This window comes from Psammomys obesus, unplaced genomic scaffold, assembly GCF_907164565.1.
Source record: "Psammomys obesus unplaced genomic scaffold, mPsaObe1.curated_primary_1811, whole genome shotgun sequence".
NCBI classification, from domain to species: domain Eukaryota; kingdom Metazoa; phylum Chordata; class Mammalia; order Rodentia; family Muridae; genus Psammomys; species Psammomys obesus.
In genome coordinates, this window is record NW_026592732.1 from 760,121 (window position 1) to 786,706 (window position 26,586).

At 45.0% G+C, this 26,586-nt stretch overlaps 1 protein-coding gene across 2 annotated transcripts in view; it reads right to left on the reverse strand.

Moving 5' to 3' along the window:
* Window positions 1–26,586, reverse strand: part of Sae1 (SUMO1 activating enzyme subunit 1) — a 54,331-nt gene that overhangs the window by 5,132 nt on the left and 22,613 nt on the right. The window contains exons 6-7 of one of the 2 annotated variants that reach the window (XM_055615529.1): window positions 18,406–18,511; window positions 1,355–1,499 (exon numbers count right to left, since the gene is read on the reverse strand). In XM_055615529.1, the coding sequence (XP_055471504.1) occupies window positions 1,355–1,499; window positions 18,406–18,511 (251 nt within the window). The remainder of the gene's footprint in view (window positions 1–1,354; window positions 1,500–18,405; window positions 18,512–26,586) is intronic. The other variant, XM_055615530.1, reaches the window with a different exon arrangement.

Below are 26,586 nucleotides of genomic sequence, written 5' to 3' on the forward strand. Positions count from 1 at the left end.
TGTGTGTGTGTGTGTGTGTGTGTGTGTGTGTGTGTGTGTGTGTGTGTGTGTGTGTGTATGTAATCTGTGAGCCCAGACCCAAAGATGTTAAGCTGTGGCTAAAACAGTTATCTTTTCTCTTCATCGAGGAGAGAGCACTCAGAGGAAGAAAGTGAATGGCATAGGCCACCATCAGATGAAGACGGACTCAGGCACAGCTGTCCCTGCTCAGCAGCATCAACAGCAAGCAATCTATAAGGAGGAGTACAGCTGCGAGGCAGAGACTCATTTCCTCTCTTGAACCCCTATCTCTTCCCCTGGCCTGCCAGCACACAGGCTTCAAAAGAGACCTCTGAACACCTCTCACTTAGAAGGCAATAGGAGAATCGGCTGAGCACACAGAACCTAGACAGGGGATGCTGTTTCCACAGGGGCAGGTAAGGAAGGGAAGAGCAGCCAGCAGCTCATTAGGCCATGCGTGGCCTGGCCCTTCTGGGAAGTAAGGCCTTTAACTGTGTCCCCTGGTGAGGCAGCACTGGCCAGGTCGTCACCCTGAATGCCTAAATTAGTCACTTGGCTGCACTCATGGTGGCACGCACCTGTCATCCCAGCACTCACAAAAGAGGGTAACAATGATAAGATAGTGTGGGGTGTGAACGGATTGCTATGGATCTATTTCTTCAGTTAAAATCAAGAGTTCTCCACAACAAACATAGCTGAGCAAAGACCTCTGTGAGTGACAGGGCTCTTGGCATGGGACTGATCACAACTTTTCTCTGAGCTTCCATCCCCTCACCCAAGAATTGCATTGCTTTGAGGACTAAGGCAGATCATGAGCCTGAGCAACTGCCCTGCTGCCTGTTGCCAAGAGCTGCTCCGAAATTGCAGCAAGGTACATACAGGCTCCCAATGGATGACAAACATCCACCAAGAGGCCAATCACACCTTTATGGCCAGCAGCAACCTCCTTACTTAGTCACCCTGCAGCGGAAGCTGCATATGGCACAGGGAGACACGCTGCAGCCTAACACAGCTAAGGCTCAACACAGGACCAGCAAGCAGGGGACTTCGCAAAGCCTCAGAGGCTGGGATTTCTACTCTGTGGCAGGTGAGAAAATCATGCACTGGCCCATGAATGTCTCACGCAGGATGCAGGTAGAACAGAAAGGCCCAGAACTTGTTAAAAAAGACCACACGTCTCCTTCATTTCAAACCACATGAAAACCAAAACCTACAAGTCCTCATTTCTCTCGTTGATTATTGTACTGGCAGGAGGTGGTTTATGTAGCTTGCCAATGTGGCACAGGAATTCCCTTTGAGACTTTGGATGTCCACAGAGCATCCAAAACAGATACCTATCTGTTCAGATACCAACCTGACAAAGTCATCAGGAAGTAGGTCAGGAGTGACGCCCAGCGAGTCAAGCACATCATTTCGTATCTGCAACAGCAGCTCTGAATCCTCGCTGTAGCTGTCACAACTAGGATCTCTCCCTTTATCTGTGCGGAATTTCAGCAGCACTGTGAAAGGGGAAAAGAGAGGTTAGAGAGCTCTTATAATGATCTCATTTCAAAATCTCGATCAACAAAAATCCCAAATGTCTTTCTTCTTGATCCAACTATAGGAAGTAATATATTAAAGTGGTAATAGATTATTCATCTATCCAACAAATGCGGGCAGGAAGCAACCATAGAATTACAGTAACAACATTTTCTGGGACAAGTCCCCAGAAAGTAAAATGGGGTCTGAGCCAGCTACAGGTCAAAGTCAGGTAAGGTTTTCCTGAGGAGGCAACAAGTAGCAGGAAAGACCTTGAGGAGAGGCCAGGGTGGGAGGCCTGCATTCTAGGCATCAATTCAAAGGGTTGCTTCAGCCAGAAAGGATGGTCAAATACTCACTCACCAGACAGGCAGGTTACTGCAAACAAACCTCCCTTAATACAAGAGCTGTGTCAACCTCCAGGAACTAACGAAGCAGGGGAAAGGTTCCAACCACAGCTTGGAAGCAGGCCTATGTAAGGAGACCTTAACAAGGCTAGACCTTAGTCCAAATGAAGCAGTATTGACACAAGCATGCTCAGCTGTTGCTGCACCTGGCCCATTGTCACCTGTGCACCTCTCCAAAGCAGAAGAAGCACTGGGAGTCAAAGTCTGCCCACACCACACAGTATAATGCAGAGTGGAAGCAGAGACATGTGACTTGGCTTCTTAGCCTAAGCCCAAGGTGCTCCACACAGCACTTACCTGGGCAGCGATCTCACTATGCAGCCTCTGCTCAACAACAAAGAGGACACATTCAGGCAGTTAGTCCCAGGGTAAAGAAGATGGGCGTGCACAGGTAAGTGCGGGTTCCTGTGGAAGCCAGGTGTCTGGTTCCCTGGGGTACAGATGGCGGAGTCACCTGAACTGGGTGCTAGAAACCTAACTCTGGTCCTCTGAAATAGCAAAGTACTCTTAATCCATGAACCATCTCTCCAGGCCTAGCTTTTGTTTTGAAAGACCATCCTATTATTTTGAGACTGATAAACAACTTGGCAAGACTCAGTCCCAGTTTCTAAGTAACACTGAGCAGCCTCAGAGGCACTTACCTTCTGAAGGCAGACCTGTGAATCCATCGAAGTTTGGAAATGGGTTTCAAGTGTTCCAAGAAACAAACCAGAAGAGCCCAGATAGAAAAAGAATGATTTCTGAGATGTCTCTGCTGAACAAAGTGCTGAGCCCTATTTCTTTGACAACCATTACACGTCTAGTATAGGGTCTGTGTATGAAAATCTTTAACAAACAAAAGCTTGCTCAGGGTAGTGTCTGCAGTCTGGGACAATAGCTTCTCCAAGGGCATCATTGGGCCCCTTAGTGCTGCCTGAGCAATTGACAAGCTAGCGGCCAGCCGTCATGCACTGCCATCATGGGAGCTTGGCTTCTAGCTGCACACCAGATTTGTGGTGATAGGTACCGAATTGGCACCCGGGAAATGGCTGGAGTGGCAGCTGTTCCCTGTTGTGCAAAAAGTCTTTTCCCCAATGTCCCACGGAAACAGGGAGACCCAGACACCATTCTAGCCAGAGCAGTTTCTCTGGGTGGCCCCACACAATGTCAGTGACTCCTGAGAAGACAGGGCACTAGCACCCAAAGTGGGTAATGAGTGCTGCTAGCACAGACTATGGATGTGACGCCAGCTAGCTAGATGAGACCCAGTGGCTCGTGACAGCAAGAGGAAGCCAGCCTGCAAGTTCCTGGAGAGAGGAGAAGCAGCCCTGCATTGGTGGCGTCCTGCCCTCTGCCCTTTTTCTCTGTTGCTGGGAGTACCAACTTTCACAAGTGACCAGGAAATGTAAGTTTTCAGTTTTCACTACCAAATTTACAAAATACACCTCTGGGAATAAAGCCTAAACTGTGATAGAACCTGCCATGTGTGAGGAGCCATGCTGAATACACTACATGAGTACCCGGTTATCTTCATGAGAGTAACCCAAGAAGATGGTGAGACAATTACCCACCTACTTTCAGAGGAAGAAACACTCAGGGAGAGATGATTCACTTAACTGCTCAGAGTATAGGCACAGGAGCATCATAGTGGGCCTGCTTCTGGACTCCAAAGAGGCAGAACCATGCAGGAACTTGGCCTCTTTGGTCATCTGGCCCTTTGTAACACTGGACTACATTTTTTGCAAGACACATTTTCCAGATGGTCTTGAATACTCACAAAGATAATGTCCATTGCAAACTACTAGATCAGAGGGTGAACAGAAGAATCAGAAAGCCTTGTCCATCCATCTTCAGAATAACATCAGCTTCACCTTAGAAAGAAACTAGGCGGCACGAAAAGGAAGAGCTAAGGCGGACGGGCAGTGGCTTGCTGTTCTGGGTGTAGTCTGCCTGGATGAGGCCGGCAGGCTGGCACCGTGCGCATGCCTCCCTGACCACATCTGAAGTGCTCTCAGGGCCACTTATTTGCAGTAAAGCAAACAGAAGCTGTCTTTTTCACTCTTTTCGAATGTCAGCACTCATTAGCAGAGGTGAAGAGGGCGGGAAGAAACTCATGTTCTAGAAAGGCAGTGACCTCAGATCTGACCCCAGCCCCTGACAAGTTCTTATTACATTCTGCTCTTTGTTTTGCTTCCTGCTGCTCTTAAACAGCAAGCCACACACAGGCACTGCTGTTGACTCTGCGTTTCTGAAGCATACCTCCTCACCAGTTTGGGTTATAATTCACTCGGATCAAACAGTGCCAGGGACAGAGGACGGCTCTGACAAAAGATGACTCATTGGATAACATAAAATCACGACAAAATGAAAGTTCCAAACTTAATTAACTTCCTGTGAACCATTTAGCGCTGGCTGCCCAGTCCAGGGAGCTGACCTCTACTACTGGAGGGAATGGACCCATGTCTCCGCAAAAGTTCAGGATCTGCCCATGTAAAGCAAAAGACAAACTCTGAACACAAATATCCACTGGGTGATGGCGGTGTATGCCTTCAATCCCAGCACTCAGAAAGCAAAGGCAGGTCAATATCTGTGTTCAAGGCCAGCCTGGTCTACAGATGGAGAGAAACCCTGTCTTGAAACAACAAAAACAACTGGGCATGGTGGGGCACTCTGGGGAGGCAGAGGCAGGTGGATCGACGTTGAGTCCAAGGCCAGTCTGGTCTACGAAGAGAGACCAGGACAGCCAGGGCCCACATACAGAAATCCTGTCTTGAAAAAAACAAACAAACACAAAAACCAACAAACAAAACCCCCAAAGTATCATCTCACATTAGTTCAAAGAGAACCTGTGTGAATGTGAACATAACACAGCTTCTACAAAAATATCTAAGCATGCTCAAACTTCATCTGCATTCAGCTCAAAGTTACCAGCAGCTGTGGTAACACAGGTAGAAGGACACTAAGAACTTTACAGTCAAGGCTAGCCTAGGCTACATAGTAAAATATCTCAAAAAACAAGTCAGTCAGGTGGTGGTGGCGGCCCATGCCTTTATTCCTAGCACTCACAAGGTAGAGACAGGCAGACCTCTGAGTTTGAGGCCAACCTGGTCTACAGAGTTGAGTTCCAAGACAGCTAGGGCTACACAGAGAAACTCTGTCTTGGAAAATTCTAAATAAATAAATGTAACAAAATACTACACGACAGGGATGCACCTCAGTAACAGTATATTTACCCAGTAGGTACAAGGCCCTGTATTCCATCCCTAGCACAGAATCAACAGCCAAATACTGTGATATTTAACATAATCACCAAGGGCACCCCAAACAAAGCAGCACACATATACATATTTAACAGACGTTAATGAGGTGTCATAAAAAGCCACAACACAAGCTAGTTTCAAAACTAGCTCAACTGGGGGTATATGGAGGTGAACTTGTATTAAATATCCTGTCTAACTGATGTTCCAGGCTTTCCTAACCAGGCACTGTGGCCTCACTGTCCTAATGCTCTCTAAGGTCATCCACCCCCAGCTAGCTCACTTAGTAAGGCTTCCTTCAGTTGTTTTTTAGATACACGGTGGTACATTGCCGAGGTTAGTCTTGAACTCATCTATCAGAGATTCCCCTCTGTCAGCCACGATGGTGCTGGGACTAGTAGTGTTGGGAATTAGCCTGTTTCTAACAGGCTAATTGATGTTTTCTGCCTTCACACAGAATTTCACTATGTGGCTCAGGCTGGCCTGGAATTCCGGTCCTAATTCAGCCTCCAAATAACTAGGAGTGCAGGACTACCATAGTACCATACCAGGTCTCCTCCAACAGCTAACTGAGGACTGAGTCAATCATCCACTCAATTCATATGCAATGAGCCCAGCGCTGAGCAGTGGAGGGCATGGGATGTTCTGCCTCCCCACAGGATTCCGACAGGATAACCAACCAAGACCACAAAGGTACTAGCATGGCTAACTCCAGAAGCTCTGACGGCGCAGAGAGACCAGGGAATGCTTTTCTCAGCAGGCAGTGGCTAAGTATGTAGCCCCCACTACATACTTAGTTCTCTCTGCTCGGCTGCACCTTCTCTGTACCAAGGTCATCCCAGGCCAGAGAGCTGGCAAGTTAGAGGGTAACACAAAATACCAGGAAACAGCCACATGGCTAAAGATTCTTCCGGAAAATTGAACTCTCAAGGAAGGTGTTTAAGCCTGAGGACAGTGTGTGGTTCAGTATGAGCATACCAGAAAGATGCCTGGCAGTCCTGTCATTCCCCCAGCAGCTCACATCCCCACAGAGCAGCCAGTACTGGCTCTGGTCCCCTGTGTTACAAGCAGAATTAGCTCCTCTCCTCTCTTTCTCTTTCTTTCTTCTCGCCTCAGTTTCTTTTCCTCTTCTTAGTTAAGATATCTTACCCTGGAAGTCCAGGCGGGCAAACTTTTGGCAGTCCTCTTGGCAGGACCATTAGAAGTTCAAGGTTATCTTTTACTCCACAGTAGTTAATGCCAGCCTTAGACTAAAGGAGACCCCGTTTCAAATACCAATGCCCCCCTGCCCCTCCCAAAAAACATCTCTTGGAAGCCAATATCGTACTTGGAACTCAGAGGAAGGACACAGGTGGTGGGAGAAGAGAGGGATTCTTGGAGCCTACCATGAGCGGGCTCTCAAGACTCTTACAGCTTGTGGCATCTATTAATCTCAGATAGTGCCCAGTGTCTTCCTGCTTGATGCCAGAGCAACATGATACTCTCACCTTCCTCTTAGAAAGAGAAGACTCCCTCAGATGGCCTGTGTGAGGTTGTGTAAGTGCACATGACAAAGTTTTGTTTCCTAGCTTGCACGACTGGGAGGTCTGTGAGTTGTTGAAGGCGCATCTGATTTAGGAACCCCAACCTCTTCTTTTGCTCACTGTCTATGTCTATGACACATGAAAGGTTTTGCTCAGCTTTGAACACCCGTAGCCAGTCCCAATGGACTGCCCCCCCCAACACACACACCCACACCCACACCCACACACCCACACCCACACACATACACGCTGGTCTCAAACTGGCTATGCAGACTATGCTGGTCCAGAGCTTGTAGTTATCCTCCTGCCTATTCCTCAGTGCCACCACAGTAGGATCTTTTTCTCTATAAACAGTTATTGTCTCAAGTTATTTGTTACAATGACAGAAAGCTAGCTTCACCCTTTCATCTCTCCAATAGAATATCAATGGCCTTATGATGAATCAGCTCAAAAGAGAGACACTGTCTCTCATTGTCAGTCTCACTTGCTTTTGAAAAACTCCCAGACAGCCACATGAAAGCTGTTGATGAGTGAAGGAGAGGAACAATTCTCAGAAATGACTCAAAATAAGATGCCCTTTTTACCTATCAAATTACACTGAGATTACTCAAGCAAAAAGCAGAGGGCCTGCATCTCATCTAAGGCTCAGCAGAAGCAGGAATACCCCGTGAATCACACAAAACCGCTAACAAACAAATCACAAAAAACAGCTAACACCTATGACTGGAGCTCTAGGACCACCGTAAGCTAGAGGCCCTGTCTAAGGTGAGGTCCAGGATAGTCAGGGGTACATAGCAAGACTAAAAAAACAAAAACAAACACACACACACACACACCAAAATCAGATTATTCACACAAGGTTAAGCCATAGCCTTGACTGATTATGCACAAATATTAACTACCATGTTATTTATACCACAGAAAACCTGGGACTAATCTCAGTAATAGATGGTAACTATGAACATAGTATCTGCAGCTACTAAAATCTTAAAGCTGAGTTTTTAGTCACATTTCTTTCATCAATTTGATTAAACTCTATTGCACTCCGATTCAGATTCCACCCAGTCTCTGCCAGAAAGTCTATTTTTCTATCTATAAATGATTCCTGAGTTTGACTTTTATCTTTAATGGGGACATTCTAACTAGCATAAAAATATCGTAATTAATGAAGAAAACAAAACAAAACAAAACAGAGGAGAATCACAAAGAAGAGTAGTGTAAGCCCATGGGCTGTGTCCTGCATGGCCCTCCATCCACCAGCCTGGCCAGTGCACGACAGTAACACAACTACTGTGACAGACCCTACACTCAAGTCCAATCTGCCTGGTCACAAGCAACTGGGAAAGAGGGTCTTTTCTCCAGCCCAGCACTTGAGTGGCACGTGGCCTTGAATCTGGGCATCTGCTGCTCTCTGCCAACCACACTTGAGAGGGAAGATGGCACAGGACATTCCCGTGACTATTATCTGACAGTCAGAGAAAAGATGTGAGGCTCTAACAACAACTGCAGCTGGGACTGGGGCTTGTCAACAGCTCACAGGCAGATGCTGGAAGAGGGGGCAGGGGACACGGCCTGTAAAGAAAAAACAAGGCAGGTGGCTAACAATGTGGCTCATTATTGTATCTGACTGTGGAATAAGACAAGGCCCCAGAGTGCCTGAAATTCAGATAAAGTAATGGTACCATTGGCACCATTCAGAGTTTCACAGTCATGGCCACCAATCAGTCTTACAGAACTTTTGAGGTGGTGTTTAAACAGGTACCAGGGACACAAGCTTTGATGAGTTTAACAACTGATTCAGACTTCTCTCCCTTACATGGGCATGAAGACAACAGTCCCTGGTGAAGCATACTAGCGCGTTCCATGACTCGGCCTCCACTAATCACCCAGCCTCTGGACTTATGGTTCTGGGCCTGTATTCGTGGACTAAGCATCTGCCTTCTCACACAGAGGCTGCTGGAGACTACCCTGCTCTTCCGGGGATGGTAACCTTTCTCTTTTCTCAATGACTGGTTTTCTCACCTAACATGAAAAGAAAATGCCACATAGACAGAAACATCACCACTACTTTTTGCCAAAAAATTATTTTTAAACATCTGTGGTCCTGATGGCAGCAAATCAACAAGCAGCCAGTTGCTACCCCATTATCACAGGTGTCTCCTCATGGCTAGCTGCTTCTCAGGAGTTCCTGTCATTTCTGGACACCAAAACTCTACTGGGAGCATCATGCTTGAATTGTGCTACCTGTTTGTTCTAAAATATGTTTCTTCTAAAGAGCACACACCCACTATCAGGTGGAGATCTAAGAAACACAACTAAAAATACTAGGATAGTAACAGGTGTGTTTCACGCCTGCTATCTTAGCACGCAGGAGGCAAAGGTAGTATCGTGAATTTGAAGCCAATCTATATAATACAAGCAAAACTTTTGGCAAAAGTGAGGGTCAGAGTGGCTGGCAAGCAAGCAAGCAAGCTCTGAAAATGTCCTTTAATAATGAATCAGAAGAGTGTAGGCAGTGGCAAGAAAGAATGATGTAAAAAATCGTAGGAAATTGAAGAACCACAAGTGGCTGTTTTCTTTTAGGAATTAAAACAAATGTTACTAAACTATCATTTCTTAGAAACCAAAGAGTGCTGGGTGCAGTGGTGCAGGCCTGAGATCCCAGCATTCTGGGAGGCAGAGGCAGGCGGGTCTCTGTGAGTCTGAGGCCAGCCTGGTCTACAAAGTGAGTCCAGAACAGCCAAGGCTATACAGAGAAACCCTGTTTCAAACAAACAAACAAACAAACAAACAAACAAACAAACACAAAACAAAAAGAGAAGCCAAAGAGAGAATAGAACATGAAAATTGGGAGTGTCATGGTCCTTCTCATTGTGAAAGAAGAAAGTAAGACATGTGAAGTCCAATAGCACTTGCTCAATGGCAGGAAGCCATTAACTATTACTCAGCAAAGTGCAGACCCAAACTTCTTTCAAATCTAAACAAACCTAAGTACTTTTTTTTCTTAGGGGGAGGGAGAGAAACTAGCTGGGCAGCGGTGGTGGAAGCCTGTAATCCCAGCATTTGGAGGCAGTGGCAGGCAGATCTGAGTTCGAGGCCAGCCTGTTCTTCACAGAGTAAACCCTTTCTCAAAAAAAAAAAAAAAAAAAAAAAAAAGGAGTAATTTTTATACATATGGGTATGTGTGTACACCTATGCATGTACATGCCTGGTGCCCACTGAGGTCGGAAGAGGGTGTCATCCACTGAGATTAAAGTTACCAGAGTTTATAAGCCACCATGTGGGTGCTGGGAGTTGACTCCAGGTACTCTGGAAGAGCAGTCAGTGCTCTCAATCGCTAAGGCATCTTCCCCAGCACCAACCTCAAGTACTTTTCTATGGGAATAAAGCTGTGAACCCCAGGCTTACTTGGCTAAGTTCTGAACCAAACAAGCACCTGCCTCAGAAAGACAATGTCTTCCCCACTGGCCAGCTCCCAGCAGAGCTACAAGTTCCTAGCTGTTTGACAGTGCCTGAGTGTGGGTAGCCAGGCCAGTAGCAGTCCTCTAGAAGGGCACAGCCCTGCACTTTGAGGCTTAGATGCATTTCCTGGCTGAGGAACAGTAGGAAAATGACCAAGAATCTACTACACAAATTACTTCTTCTAGACAGCTTCATAAGGGATAGAATAAACTAATACAGCAACAGAGTAAGAATTGGTTAGACTCTCCAAATTTGGGACAGATGCCAAGAGACCTCAACCATCCTTCATTTAGCAAGCAGCACTGTATCAGACCAAGCAAGACAAGCAAGAGGGGAGGAAGCCACATTACGCCAACTCTTGTCCAGAAGGTGCTATTGGATCAGGGGAAGGAAACCTAACCCAAACACAAGGAAAGGGAAACGGGAAGCTGAGCAGTGAGGACAAGAATGAAGGGATAAGGACAGGAACACTAGGAAGAGGAACAATTACAGCATGGGCTTGCAGATGCCTAGGGAGAAAAGATATTTAAGTAGAACAGAGGCACAGAGTTCCAGGAGAAGAGAGAGGGAGAGGGGGGGTAGAGAAGAGAGAGGAGAAGAGGGAAGGGGGAGAGAAAAAAGGAGTGGGGAGAGAGGATGGCCAGCAGATCCCAGTTGTGGGATGCTAGTTACATACCTATAGTCAGAACTGTTTTCTGAAGAAAAGGGGAATCATAGGGCTAGGGACATAGCTTGGTGATAGAGTGCCCAAAATTGGGCAGTGGGACTATCTATGGGGGAAGGGGAAAAATCACAAAAATGTCTGGATACCCAGCTGAGCCAAGGTAGTGGCAAGCCCAGTAGCTTTCTGGGAGTAAGTGTGAGAAGGGGATTCACCTAGGATGAGTTCTAGCTTTGTCCATGTGGCTCATACCGCTTGCTGCTCACCAGCCAGGAAAGGAACTGCTCATGTTTAGAGACAGGATCTTACTATGTATCCCTGGCTACCTATATCTACATAACAAGTCCTAGGACAGCAACAGGAATATAGTGATACAATGTCTTCAAAAAGAAAAGAGAACAAAGGGGTAACCAGTCACAAATCCAGAGCATACTAGGGTTTCTCTGTGTATCCCTGGTTGTCTTGGAACTTGCTTTGCAGACCAGGTTGGCCTCAAACTCACAGAGATCTGCCTACCTCTGCCTCCACCAAGAATGGCTGAACATATTGGTTTTAAACACACTGAGTATGCATGACTTTTCTCCCACTTAAGATTTAAAACTTTTTTTCTTTCCATTTGGGGCTGGAGAGCTGGCTAAATTTTTCTAAAAATTATTTTTATTTTACTGTACCGGTGTTTCATTTCCATGTATGTCTGTGTGTGGGGTGTCAGATCTTGGACTTAAGAGTTGTGAGCTGCCATGTGGTTGCTGGGAATTGAACCCGGGTGAGTAGACAGTGCTCTTAACCACTGAGCCAACTCTCCAGCCCCCAGCTGAATGTTTTTAAGACAGGATTTCTCTGTATAGCTCTAGCTATCCTGGAACTCAAAGACCTGCCTGTCTCTGCCTCCCAAGGCTGGGTTAAAGAGGTGCACTACAACAACCCAAGTGAGTAATTGCTGTTCTTGAAGAGAACCCTAGCACCTATGTTGGGGTTATATCATCCTTAAGTCCAGTTCCGGAGGCTCCAAATCCCATTTCAGGCCTCCAAGGACAGCAGGCATGCATTCAAGAGTACACATATATAAGAAGGCAAAACACATAAAACAAGAATATTTTTTAAAAAATATTTTTCATCATTTTCTTACAAGATATTTTACATGCAGATATCCAAGAGGGTGTCAGATCCCCTGAAGCTGAAGTTACATAGATAGTTGTGAGATGCACAATATGGACACTTCAAATTGAACTTTGGTCCTCTGCAAGAGCGGCAAGCTATTTTAACTTATGAGCCATCATGTCCAGCTCCTTGTGCTTACGCTGAATTTGCCCACTCAGAAAAAGGACATGACTTAACCCATCCACCCCTTGCACTCCGCTCTACCATACACTGCCCAAGTATTCTTCATACCTCCTAAGGTAGGGCCTGACCAGCTTTTGATAAAGTTTAGTCTGTCTGCAGTCACCACCAGTACTTGTTTATAGGCACATGTGTGCTCCCATGGTCTCCCCAACAACAGTACTTGGTAGAGGTAAAACATCTATTTCACAGAGAAGGTGCCTTACTGGACAACCTCCACTCCCCACACATCACACAAGCTTCACTCTCATCTTTTAAGAAATACAACTCTCTTTTCCAGAGACAAAATAAACTTTACCTTCTGATCCCTGTCTTCTGGTCAGGAGAGATGATGGCGCACTGCTGAACACGGCTTCAGGGCTGAAGATGTAGCGCAGTGACTGATTGCTTATCTAGTACATTCAGGGTACTGGGTCTCCTCAGTAAAATGGAGCAGGGAGATGGTGTGGGTGGAGAACCCACTGAAAACAAACAAACAAAACCCCTAAAGAGCACAAGTAATCTTCCTGCCTCCACCTCTCAAGTAGTAGAGGCACACCACTATGCCCAGCCCAGTTTCTCTTTCTAAACTGTATTTGAGTTATTTGTGCACATGTGTGTTTTGGGATCTGAACTCAGGTCCTCATAATTAATTGGACAGGGAGTGCAATTACCTACTGAGCCATTTTGTCAGACCCAGGTTTTTTAAATCACTCCAGGATGGGTACAGTGGTGCATGCTTAAATCCCAGAGGCAGAGGCAGAGGCAGAGGCAGAGGCAGAGGCAGAGGCAGAGGCAGGTGGGTATCTGTAAGTTCAAGGCCAGCCTGGTCTAGGTTCTGTTACACAAAGAAACCTTGGTTTTGGTTGTCTTTTTTTTTTTGGCGGGAGGGTTGTCACTCCTCCTCTATATACTGGTTACTAGTCTTACTTTTCTGACAGGTGGCACTATTCCTGAGCACTTCTGTACTTTCTGAGTACAGCAGGATGTTATGAGCTCACATATAATTTTCCTATTCCAGTTCTGGATCATCCATTTCTCTTAAGAGTCTTGGGTCTACTTAGTGGAAAAAAGATGGTAACTACTGTAATCTAAGTGAGACAGGTCAATACCCCTGGGGTGCCTTTGCATTTAAGCTTTTGACTTAGATTTAAGAAACACACCTGTGTGTGCGCACACAGACATAACACCCCCCAACCCCCACCAAGTCCAGATCTGTAGATGAGAACACACAATATTCTGCTAAAAAGAAAATCTGGCTGTCCTTACTCACACTGGTTACCTACTTGGTTCACTCCTGAATATATATTATGTGGTTTCCAGAGCTGTTAACACTGAAAAAAGCTACTAATAATTTTCAGTTCTTTCCTCAGGCTGATATACATACAAGCTGCTGCATTAAAACAAAACCTGCCTCTCACTGAGAAACCCTGTCTCGGGGACGAACAGACAAACAAACAAGACCTGCCTGTTATATCTAGGTCTAAATCCTAGCACTTAGTTGGTAGAAACAGAGAGATTAGAAATTCAAGGCCAGCTTTAGCTACTTGGTGAGTTCTGAGGTGACACCAATTTATCCTGGTTGAGACCTTATCTCAACACACAAAATAAACCCCTGCATTCCAGGGGTGCTCCAGGAGCCTCCTTTAGTTCCTGTTTCAGCACAATACTGTTAATTTAAAAATAAGTACCTAGGGCATGTTAATTAAATTATGTGACTTGAGGTTCTGGTTTGAGACATGGCTTCTTTCCCTATTGAGGCCGTTAGGGCACAGTCAAGAAGCAAGTCACCGTAATTAGTTGATTTACACTTGCTCCAGGTTCTCTGGGTGATTCTGATACCATATCCATTACAAAGCTATGGTCATTATACCCTGCTCTGGCCTCCTGCTCCTTGGCCTGCAACACTATCCTTTCTATTGACCTAAACCCTCAGAGGCCTGGACTCCCAGTTCTTGGAGCACCCTTAACAGGCTAGTGTGCTCTGATGACTGCAGAGTAACTCAGTCATGCTCAACACCAACATGACAGAGCATTTTTTTGTTTTGTTTTGTCCTATAGCCTTCATTAAGGCTTTCCTCATGAGATGTTAAGGTTTGTGAATCGACTGGTAAGGAGATCAATTCTTCCTCCTGTGATTCTTAGCTACAGATGTAGCTAAGATCTTGCAAACAGATGTGCCCCAAATGTTTGATCTTGGGTTATTTTTGCCTTCAGTTCTGAGGCTGTAGTATGTGCTAAGTATTTTTCCAGTTTATTAGACCAGACGGAGAGAGTGGGAACAGCAAGGGCACTCTGAGAGCAACTCCTCTTGAGATGTAGTCCACTCCTTCCTGCTCTTGGCTAAGTTTGTGTGTTACTGTCCATGTTGGTAAGTGAACAGTTTCCATACAAGAGCTGCTATTTTTAGCACTCCTGTTATGATAAACTCACAGTAACCTCACAAAGAACAAATCAAACTCAAACTTTTTGCCACAGGAAACCAGCTCACACTTAATGTTTTGAAACACACCATGGGAGAATAAGAAGATGAGCCCCTTCTGTTCATAGATGGAGAGGACAGCTCTGAAGACTGGAAAATTGCAACAGGAAACCTTCAGCCTGACCACTATTGTATTAGAGTAACTGGAAAAACACCCAGTTCCCAAACAAGCTCACACACAAGGACAACAGGACAGCATGAGACTGTAAGCACCCAGCCAGGAAGATACTGGGCAGCAAGTGTCTTTTTAATTTTAAAATTTATTTTATGTGTATGTATGGGTGTCTAGCCTGCATGTATGTCTACACCACATGCATGCCTGGTGCCCTCAGAGGTCAGAAGTATCAGATCCCCCCCTGGAACTAGAGTAACAAACAGCTGTGAGCAGCCATGTGGGTGCTGAAAATCAAAGCTAGGTCCTCTGCAAGGGCAACAACAGTCAGGGTTCTTAACTGCTGAGGCATCCCTCTGTTTTTTGTTTTTTGTTTTTTTTTTAAAAGAGGGTTAAAACTGTAGGAGAACACTTATCTTATACACATAAGGCTGGCTCTAGCCTTAACCCCAAATATGGGAATGGTGGGGGTAGAACAAAGGAAAAAAGAAGCCTTTCCTGGGACACCAAAAGAATGAAGGTACTCCAATCTTTGAGCACTTCGCATTCTAAACAAATGAGCAGACAAGCAATAACCAGTCACTCATACAAGAATAGTCTTCTACCTAGCACCCAGTGTTTCCCACCAGGAAAGAAGGAAATGAGGTCAGGTTCTTTTTTCTCAGTGGTGCATCACAGCCAGCCACACTGTCCTCAGTGGGTACCATCAGGTGACATGAAGTCACCAACAAGGCATCATCAGCTTTTATGGGTCACATTCTCAGGCCTGGAAAAATTGAAAACTACTTACATCTCTTTCCAGATCCACTGGGCATAGGAGAAGAACAAGGTCACTCATAGGTTCAAACACCCTTCAGTATCATTTAAGCTATCACATGAAAATATCAAATTAGCTGGGTGTGGTATAAGCAGGACTAGGAGTTCAAGGATCATATGTAAATCTAAAGTTTTTGTTTTGTTTTGTTTTTTCCTGTTAATTGTAACCATGAAAGAAATTACCATCCATCCTACCTGGCTTTTCCCTGTTTGGTTTTTTGAGACAGGGTTTCTCTGTGTAGCCCTGGCTGTCCTGGACTAACGCTGTAGACCATGCTGGCCTCACAGAGTTCTGCCTGCCTCTGTCTCCCTGAGTGCTGGGATTAAAGGCTTGCACAACCACTCCTGACTAGGCTGCTTACTGTGTGTATACAATTTGGTTGATTTTTTTTTTCAATTATGTGTTTAAGTGTGTGTACTTAAGTGTGGGTGCCCTCAGGCCAGAAGAGAGTTGGATCCCTTGAGCAGGAGTTAACAGGTGTTTTTTGAGGCCTCCCACTATGAGTACTGGTATTGGTCCCTCTGGATGAGCTCTTAAGCACTTATGCCATCTTTCTACCCTGGTTTCAGATTGGGGGGGTGGTCCAGGAAGAAGAAACAAATGAAAAAAATCTTATGCTACAGCCTGCTACATGATCATGACAATACAGTTAATGTCAGGTATAGTGACATAAACTTGGAATGGCAGCGCCTGGAAAGCTGAAGCAGTACAGCAAGTTGGTGGTCAGACTGGGGTACATAGCCATCTAAAAAGCAAAAACAGGCAGATCTCGCTTCTTGCTGGGTCACTGGCCCTCCCAGCACAGGCACCCGGCTGCTTTTGGTAGCCAGTCTCACACAAGGCTTACCACGACTTCAAAGCAGAGGACCCAAGTTGGACCCCAAAATGCATAAAGCCCTGGGTTCATTCCTAACTAGCACTGAAAAACTGGGGAATAGTGGTCCATGCCTATAATTCCAGTATTTGAGAAAAGTCAGAAAGATCAGTTTAACTCAATAACATATTTAGTTTGAGGCCATCTGGGGCTACATTAAGATCCTTATCAAGAAAATAAGTAAAAATGAATTGCCAAACATAATGGCACATGCCTTCAATCCCAGCACTACGGAGACAGAGGCCTACAAATCGAGTTCCTGGATAGCTAGGGCTACAATGAGAAACCTGTAATGGATGGATACAAATGACAAACCAAATTGAGGACCATCTACCCACCTTAGCAGAGCGCTGCGATCGTGAGACAGACGGGAAGACCCCCTCAAAATTGCCATTCTCAGATATGACATCCTTCCCTATTCTTTTCCTTTGAGACACAGGGTCGCCATTTCTGAGGCTAGCCTTGAATTTGTTGCAAGTCACTGGTCTCTGAAAACCAGAATGCTTGACCACCAGAGCTAGGACTACGTGAGGCAAGAGCCTGCACTGACATTTCCAGTGGCTCAATCTCTGCCATGGGAGCTGTGTGGGGTGTTCAGTGACATCACTCACCTCTTCCTACTTGATGCAAGAATGCTCCCCACCAAGTCCTAACAACAAGAACTAAAACCATACTACCAGACACAGAAAGGTCTGGTCAGACTCAGGGGCTGCTTCACAATCAATTATTAGAAAGGGTTTTAGCATATGCACAAATGCTGCAAACTAGTGGCTGCTACTTCCTGTGCCAGACACAGAGCTTGCAGGCAACCCTGGCCCACAGAAGCAGGTGCTGCTCGCAGTCCAGCTGGCACTTCTTTCACACAGGGTCCCACAGTCCTTATGGGAGGCATTTCTCACATGCCTAACACTCATTCCTACTTAACCCTCTTAAATATTTCTGTACCCCTGAAGTCCCACCCGCTGTCCTTTCCCGATTTTGAGACAGCATTTCAAGTAGCACTAGCTGTCCCCAGATGCACTAGGTGGCTGTGGACGACTCTGATGATCCTCCTGTGTCTGAATCCCAGTGCTAGGATTACAGGCATGTGCTACCACGCCAACAGTTATTTTTTAGATGGTATTTCAAAAATTGAACCTCAGTAGGACTGGAGCAATAGTTCAGCAGTTAAGAGTTCATGCTGCTCTTGCAGAGGACTCATATTTGGTTCCAACACTGACAAGGTGACTCACAACCATCTATAACTATAGCTCAAGAGGAGTTGTCTAGCAGCCTCTTCTGCAGTCTGTGGATACCAGACACACATGTACTATAATTACATTATACATGTAGCATATACATACACATACATACACACCAGTTAAATCACACACACACGTATGTATAAATCTTAAGAAAGAAAAGTAGGCAGAGGAAGGCAGATCTCTGTGAGTTCAATGCATGCTTGGTCTAAACGTGCCAATGCTATAGCGTGAAACTGCCTCAACAATAGATATATATACTAAAATAAAAACTGAAAATAAACAATGGAAACTGTCAGGGACAGGGGCAACACTGAGACGTCAACCAGTATTTTGCCATTGAATCCCTGAATACCAGCAAAATTATAGAAAGGCGGCTCATTTACAGTGAGGGAAAAACCAGGAAGGATGGATGGTAATATGGGAGACTGAGGCAGGAGGATCACCTCAAGTTTAAGCCACCCTGGTTCTACTGTGAGGCCTCACTGCAAAAAAGGTAAAAAGCAAACAACTCAACTCAAAGACAAGAAAAAAATTTACAACAGGACACAGTTCTGAAGGGTGGTGTGAGAAGATGCTGGGGGAACTTGGTCATCTCAGGCTCCACTGTGGAGAACAGTCAAACAGGACCTCTGTGAGGTGCCATCTCACACTGCTAAGAAGGAGACAGAGGAACCCGTACACAGCTTCAACACTGGGCCACAGCAAAGAAGTCACAGCTGGAGCCTGGGTAGCTCCATCTCCAGGCTCACCTTGCAGCAGAAAGTAGTCTGGGGCGGTGCGCTTCAGGGCGGCCTTGGCTTTCTCTCCACTCCAATCCACTTCTAGTGCCTCTTTTACAGGGCAGAAAAGCACTTTCTGTGGGGAAAAAGGCAGAGTACGTCCATGCTGATTTGAGTCAGAGCAGGAGTTCTTTTCCATATTCAAAGTCTTATTCTAAGAAGCCAGTGACAGCCAGGAGAAGTGGCGAATACCTGTAATCCCAGCATTTTGGGAGGCAGAGGCAGGCGCATCTCTGTGAGTTGGAGGCCAGCCTGGTCTACAAAGCAAATCCAGAACAGCCAAGGCCACACAGAGAAACCATATCTGGAAAAACAAAAAAGAAACCTTTAAACCTAAGGAATACTTCCTTCACACTCTGGACAGAAGCATGGACATGTGCTCCCTGTGTGGAAAGACCAACCTCCTCCAAGACCTGGTTCATTTTTGGTCTTACGATGTAGCCCAGGCTGGCTTCAAAGTTAAAGAGATCCTCCTGATTCAGCCTCCCAGAATCAACTGTAAGAGGTGGCAAACAGGCTTTTAATTCCAGGACCCAGGGAGTTGAGGCAGGCGAATGGCAAGTTTGAGAGCAGGCTGCTTGAGCTACTATACAGTGAGACACAATCTCAAAAACAAAAGGTTATTAAACAGAATATTTTTAAATTACAAGAAAGACTAAGGGATGGGGCTGTAGAAGCAAAAACAGCATTTGCAAAAGTCCTGTGGCAGGAGTATGTATGGATGAAAGCCATGTATCTAAATCATATTCCTTCTTGTCTTCTTGTGCTGGACTTGGCCCCATAGCTTCATAACTGCTGAGGAAATGCTCTACCCCAAATCAAATTATCTTGAAAAATGCAATGGCACACACTAGATTCTAAAGCGTAATTTATTTAGTGCAAAAGGTATTATTGACCTCCCCCCCAAAAAAAATTAGGGAACAACAAAAAAGAAAAACAACACAGGGCTGGAGAAATGGCTCAGCAGGCAAAGGTGCTGGTCACCAAGCTGACCACCTGAGTCCCATCCCTTGGAAGCCACATGATGGAAGACGAGAAACAATTCCCACTAGATGACTATTCCCCCAACAGCCACATACAAAACGTAATAAAAAATTAAAATAAAAAGAGCATATGTGGGCTAGAACAGATGGCACAGCAGTTAAAGAGTACATACTATTCTTGTGGAGGAACCAAATTCAATTCCCAGTACTCATGTCCAGCTCCTAAAGCCCTTTAATTCCCATTCCAAGAGATCTGAAGCTTTCTACCCTGCATAAGCACCTGAACATACCCACACACATCCCACAATTAAAAATAAAGTTTTAAAAAATCCAAACACCACTTACTATTCCCTGAGAAATATAGACCAAAAGCTGAATCCTTCTACCCACACACAAAGATGTTTTCTGGGAAGAGAATTTCCAAGCAAGCATGCAGGACATGACACTGGTTGAATCCAATGGCTGACACAGCAACTATTGGAATTTGGGGAGCTAGGCTTTCTGAAGAGAATTAATATACAAACTAGTAAGAAACTAAAATGAACACTGTGCTGAGAGGTACTCAGCACAGTACCTGGCAACTGTTTACCTGGTGTAAACTCCCTGGCAATAAATATATAGAGAAATAAATGTAGCTGGTTGTTGGGTAAGCATGTTGTAGACTTGTAATCCCAGCACTTCAGAGGCAAGCTGGACAGCTGGACTAGCTGAAATGGTTCAGCAAGAAACCTCACCTCATGTTATAAATTAAACACAGCAACCAAGGATGACAATCTGTTATCAACCTCAAGCAGCCTCTATGTACAACTTTGTACCTGTGAACACGTATAACCCATTTGTAAATAAGCATGAATGGTAGATCCATTCATTTAGATTTAAAACTGATTAGAAGCTGGTGAGAAATGAGATAGGACTTCCCCACAAAGAATTCATTATCATTCTCTACCCTCTAAGAAGAGCCTTTTAGAGGATAGAGGGTAGAAAGTTGGCTCAATGGTAAAGAGCACTGGCTGCTCTTGTATCAGACCTGGATTTGATTCTCAGCATCCACGGGTCAACTCACAAACATCAGTAACTCCAGTCCCAGAGACCGGATCCCCTTTTCTGGCCTAAAAAAACAAAACAAAAAAAACTGCATGCATGTGGTACACATTCATGCAGGCAAAGCGCTCATATGTGGAAAATAAAGGAGAATTTGCTTTTTTTAAAATTTTGTTTTGAGACAGGTTTTCTTTGTAGCCTTGGCTGTCCTGGATTCCCCTGTTGACCAGGCTGGCCTTGAACTCCCATCGATCCACTGGTTTCTGCCTCTTTGAGTGCTCCAATCAAAGGCCTGCTTCACCACACCTGGCTTAAAGGGGGCAATTTTTATTTGTTTATTTATTTAATTTTTTTTTTTTTTTTTTTTTGAGACAGGGTTTCTTCTGTAAAAATATCTGAGACTGGGCTGGAGAGATGTCTCAGAGGTAAAGGGCACTGCTGCTCTTCCGAATGTCCCAAGTTCAATTCCCAGCAATCACATGGTGGCTCACAGCCATCTATAATAAGATCTGGTGCCCTCTTCTGGCCTGCAGGCACACATGCTGGCAGAACAATTATACGTAATAAATAAACTTAAGTGTATATGAGACTAATTGAATAGGAAAAGTTTACATACCTGAATGCCCTCAGCAGCAGATACACAAACAGTAACATATTCACACAGGAGACCTGCAGCATGCCCAAGGACTTGTTATGACAGTGTAGGTCACGTGTCATGCTGTGCAACTGCCATGCCAGCAGCTATAGGTGCTTATCAAGCACTAGGTGTCTGTTTTAATACTGTATTTAGTAGTAGCCAAAATGGTCGTAACTACCAGAAAGGACAGCAAAGCTCCTCAAAGACACACAAACAGACGGTCCCACCAACATAATGCTTCTCTTACAAAGCAGGTGGCAGCACACATGCAACATGAAACCAGTTTGAAGCAGTGAAGAGGCTGGAGAGCAAGTCTAGATAGGGCTTGTGTGTATGCACACCCGAGAAGAAACCCACAGGAAGGAGAGCCAACTCGTGATAGCAATTACACCGAGATGAGAGGAAAAGCTCAGCCACACCAGAGATGCTTGCTACTCTAACTTGGTAATACACACACACACACACACACACGATACGGTGCTAGCTAGAGTCTTAGTTTACCCTTAAAGTTTTGTATAGAAAGCTGCCTTTTTTTTTTAATTTCACATGCATTGGTGCTCTGCTTACATGTACATCTGTGCAAGGCCATCGAAACCGCTGGAACTAGAGTTACAGACAGTTGGGAGCTGCCACATGAGTGCTAGAAATTGAACCTGGGTCCCCTAGGGGAGCGGCCAGTGAGTGTTTTTACCTGTGAGCCATGTCTCCAGCCCCTCTTTTTTATTTTAAAGAGTAACTAAAAGACAAACCATTTATTCATTTTATGTATGAATGTTATACTACAGGAATGCCTGTTGGATCCCCTGGGGTCCTCCGCAAGAGCAAACTGTGCTCTTAAACACTGAACCATCTCTCCAGCCACCCCAGCTCCTTAGATCTACAAACATGATTAAACTCAAAGGAAAGTATGCCCCTTTCAGGCATGTTTTCGTCATACATCCTAGCAGACCCATAATCACCTGTTTAGGAGTTAAACTAAAAGAGAATAAAGAAAAGGGTGATTACCATGCTAACACTGAGAATGTTCATGTCTAATTCAGATAGTGTATATTATGACTACAGCCCGCAAGGATGTGGCATATTTGTACATGAAAATACAAGAACACACATACTTACACATATATCAGATACAGTGGCACATCCCTATAGCCCTGCACTCAGCATTCTGAAGCAGAAAGACTGAGAAGACAAGGACTCTTTGGGATACAGACTGAGTTCAAACACAGCTGAGCTACCCTTTTTCAACCATGGAGAGAGGAAACGAGTGAGAAAGAGGGGAGGAATGGAGGGCTGGGGATGGACGGATGGTTAAACGGACAGACACATACACAGGAATGATGAGGACTCAGCCTCTCCCTGTTCACTTCATTGGAACTGAGTTTTTCCCTGTAAGGCAAGACAGCACTACCCATCCCCACAATTGTCTTCCTGGAGAACCTGGTACTAGTATCCCACCAAACTCTGCAGATACTAGTGCACTTCGTGCCTCTAAACCCGTAGTTTTCAACCTTCCTAACGCTGCAACCATCTAACAAACCACCTCATACTGTGGTGACACCCAACTACAAATTATTAGTATTTTTAGATTTTTCAAGACAGTATTTCTCTGTGTGTGCTGGCTGTCTGGAACTCAGCTCTGTAGACCAACCTGGCCTTGAACTCAAAGATCTGCCTGCCTCTGCCTCCCCAGTGTTAGGACTGGAGGTGTTGTGCACCCAGCCATGTAACCATTTTCATTGCCACTTCATAACTATTCTTTGACTACTACTATGAATCACAAAGTAAATATCTGTGTTTGTGATGGTCTTAGGTGGCCACTGTGAAAAGTTGTTTGACCCTGAAAAGGGTTGAGAAGCATTGTTCTAACCAAGCAATCTTGACAACTGGGAGGGCCTTAAACTCTCACTGACCTGAAGGCTCCTGTCCTGACAATTCAGTGAGTCACTTCTTAAACTGTTTCTGGGCAAGTTCCTTACCTTTTTAAATTCTGTTCTCTCAGATCAGGCAACTGAACTACAAAAAGCAATGTACACTATGAAGTTAATTCACTTAGTTCATCACATATTCTATGTTTAAAACAACACAAATCCCCTTTATGGCTCTTGTCTTCTACTGCAGGAAGTGCTCCTCCACTGAACTCTATTTCCTGACTGTGACTATGCTAAGCACTGGCCTAGGAATATGACAAACAAAACCTTTTCTGCTCTCAGGGACTAAAATCTAGCATTTTAAAAGCACACTGGTTTATGTAGTCACTTATTGCACCGCACATGTACACACAGAGGTCAGAGGTCAATTTGTAGTTTATTCTGTCCTCCCACCATGTGTATCCTAGAGAACCAACCTAAGTCATCTGGTTGGGTGACAGGTCCCTTTACCCACTGTGCTACCATCTGACCAGCCCAGGGACTAAAATCTTAAAGGCAGGGAGGACTGGAGCTGTAACTCAGTGATTAAAAAAAAAAAAAAAAAAAAAAAAAAAAAAAAAGAGCCTCCTTAGAGACACACACAGACAGAGCAAACAAATGTAAACTTAAAAACCAAAGAACCAAAAAGATGCTAACAAACCGAGTGCCAGCTGCCTCCAGTCAGGCCTTTCCTATTGCCCTATTCATCACAGGTACATGTGTGCTAGAAAGGCCCAAGCTTCCTAGATGTGTGAAAACTGCAAGCTCTGTTTTTCCTTTGTTTTTTCGAAGTTTCTAATTTAGGAGCACACAGTGTACCTTGAACCCAAAGTGGTTTTACAACATTTGATTGAACCCAGGACAAGTGGGAGGAGAGGGAGACTATGACAGACACCTCTCACAGGAAACAGGAAGTTGCTGCTTCCCCCACCCCATCCTCTCTGAGTAGAGCCCAACTAGTTAGTTATTCTGTACAATTTAGGAAAGCTTAAAATCTGAATGAAGAAACTTAACAGAACTTCAAAATCCCAGGGCCACAGGGCCAGGTGGCACGAAGATCTAGGTGAGCTGGTCTACATACATTCTGGGTTCCAGGACAGCACAGGGAGAACTTGTCTCAAAAATTATAAATAAATTCCACAGCCTTCTCTGCCCAAACGGAGAAGTTGTTACTATCAGGTGGCAAAGCCACAGGCCAAACGCTGCCACACCCTGTCCTTGCACTGTGTTTGCGGGGAGACACAAAGCCAAGGTCTGGAATCCAGGGGATTGTCAAAAGGAATGCGCTGCATGCCCTGAACCTTCAAGGGCTCAGGGTTGGAATCCCAGCTGAACAGTCCCATTGTAACAGCTGACTAATAATGTCAGCTGGGGAATATTTTGATATCTTCAGTTTCTGCCCCCCTGTAAGGAAGACACTGCACAAAAGGCAAAGTGCCGGCAGAGCCCTCAGGAATGGCACATAAGGCTGCCAAATTCTGGCCTGGGCTCCCCACATTCTCCTAATAGTGACATAAAGTGGCTCCAAATGAAGCTTCCATATCCACCCTAGTGGGCACCATCAGAAGTGACTTCAGGGAAACTTCCAGCTGTGAATGGCTAACAAAGCAAGGGCTTTTTCCATTTGAATGCAAAATGCAGTCCTCAATCAGAGAAGGCCCTTAGGCCATAAAACCCTTCACACCAGGGCCAAGTGTCACACTTGTAAGAGGGTGTGATTTATAAACTGACAGAGCCGCCCACAATGCTCCTTTTGTGCTCCTCCATTTGTTAACAATTTCTCTCCCCAGCAAACTCAGGCAGCCATGCAGAGAAAGCCTGACTGGGCCTCAAAAAGAAAGGACCCCAGGTCTGGCCCAAACTCTAATGTGCACTCTGGGTAATTACAGTCCTGTGAATAGACACTAAAATTAGAGCTTAATAATTCCTCTGCATCAGGCTCACAGATAAAGCTATACAAACACAAACACAAAAGTAGGGAAAAGGAAAAAGTAAGTAAAAAAGAAAAAGGGGACAGTTCTGCCTCCCTGAAGGACTTAGTCCCACCTCTGTGGATCCTGCACTCTTGGACCCCTACCCCTAAAATCCAACTTTAACCGGACGTTCCAACTAGCTGGTTTCCTTTCTCAACCTTTAAATATACAAGGGAAAGAGTAAATATGGACTTGGTCCCATCATTTCTCAGTTTAACAAAACCATTATCAGCCACTTCAAGTTATTTTCCCCAGCCCAAGAACATTCCCCTCTCTGACACCAGCTTTTCTAAAATGAGATTGAACACCTCACCAGACCCAAATACTAAGCCTCTAACGTAAACTTCATTAAAAAGTACACAGTGGCCCTGAGTGCTCAGTTGCAGAGCACTTGCTTATTTACCCAGCACATGCAAGCCCAACAGTGGAGGGGGAAACAACAACCCCCCCTCCCCCCCAAAAAAAACCCACACAGGAAACCAGTCATTACTATACACATATTAAAAACCTCTCTATCTTGAGACAAAGTGTCAGGTAGCCCAGGCTAACCTGGAACTGAAGCAAATGGCTTTGAACCCAGTCTCTACTTTCAATACTGAAATTAAAGGCATGAGCCACCATGCTAGGTTTGTGTGGCACAGGGAATTGAACCCAGGTCCTCTACAAGAGTGAGCTCCAGCTCCACTCTTCCCCCTTTAGAGACAGGATCTATTACTGAACCTGGAGAACACACTACACTGACTACATTCCAGCAAGAACCAGGAATCTACCTCCCTGGCACTAATTTACATCCTGGCATGAACTGCCATGCCAAGGCCCCATAATGTCTGGGGATGAGCTTGGTCATCACACATCAACCCAGGTCACATGGTGTCACAACTGTCTGTAACTCCAGTCCCAGGAGGCTCCGATGCCCTCTCCTAGTATCTGAGGGCACTGTCACATGGTGCACGCACACATACCCATACACGTAAAGGCTTAAAAAAAAAAAAAAAGTGTAGAGCTACAAAGAGAAACCCAGTCTGGGGTTGGGAATGTGATATTGAGCAAGACATTCAACATCAACTGGTGACATTATGTGCAAGTTCAATCACTACTGAATAAAAAGGGAGGAAAAAAACCAATTCAAGGACCTTACTAAACTATACAGCAATCTAGAAAAAGAAAATGACCGGAAGTGGAATGGGTGATAAGGGAGGCAAAGAGTAATGACTTCTGCTCCAGACAACAGAGGTAAGAACTGATGTCTTCTATGCCAAGTAAATTAAACAAGCTTAAACTGGGCATGGGATTATACACCTGTAATCCCAGCATTCAGGAAGGCAGAGGCAGGTGAATTGCTGTGAGTTCAAGGCCACCTTAGTCTACAAAGAAAGTCCAGGACAGCCAGGACTACACAGAGAAACCCTGTCTTGAGAACAAAAAAAAGTTAAACAAGCTTGTCAAGTCTGGCCCCACGGTGCTGTAGCAGAACAGTACCTGAATCAATTTGAACTGACTGCCAGAATTTAAAGGATTTCTAATTTTCTTAAAAAATCATACTGTAAATATAAACCCATTAAAAAAACTGTACTGCATGTATTTATTATATTTGCCATGTGTTTCTGTGG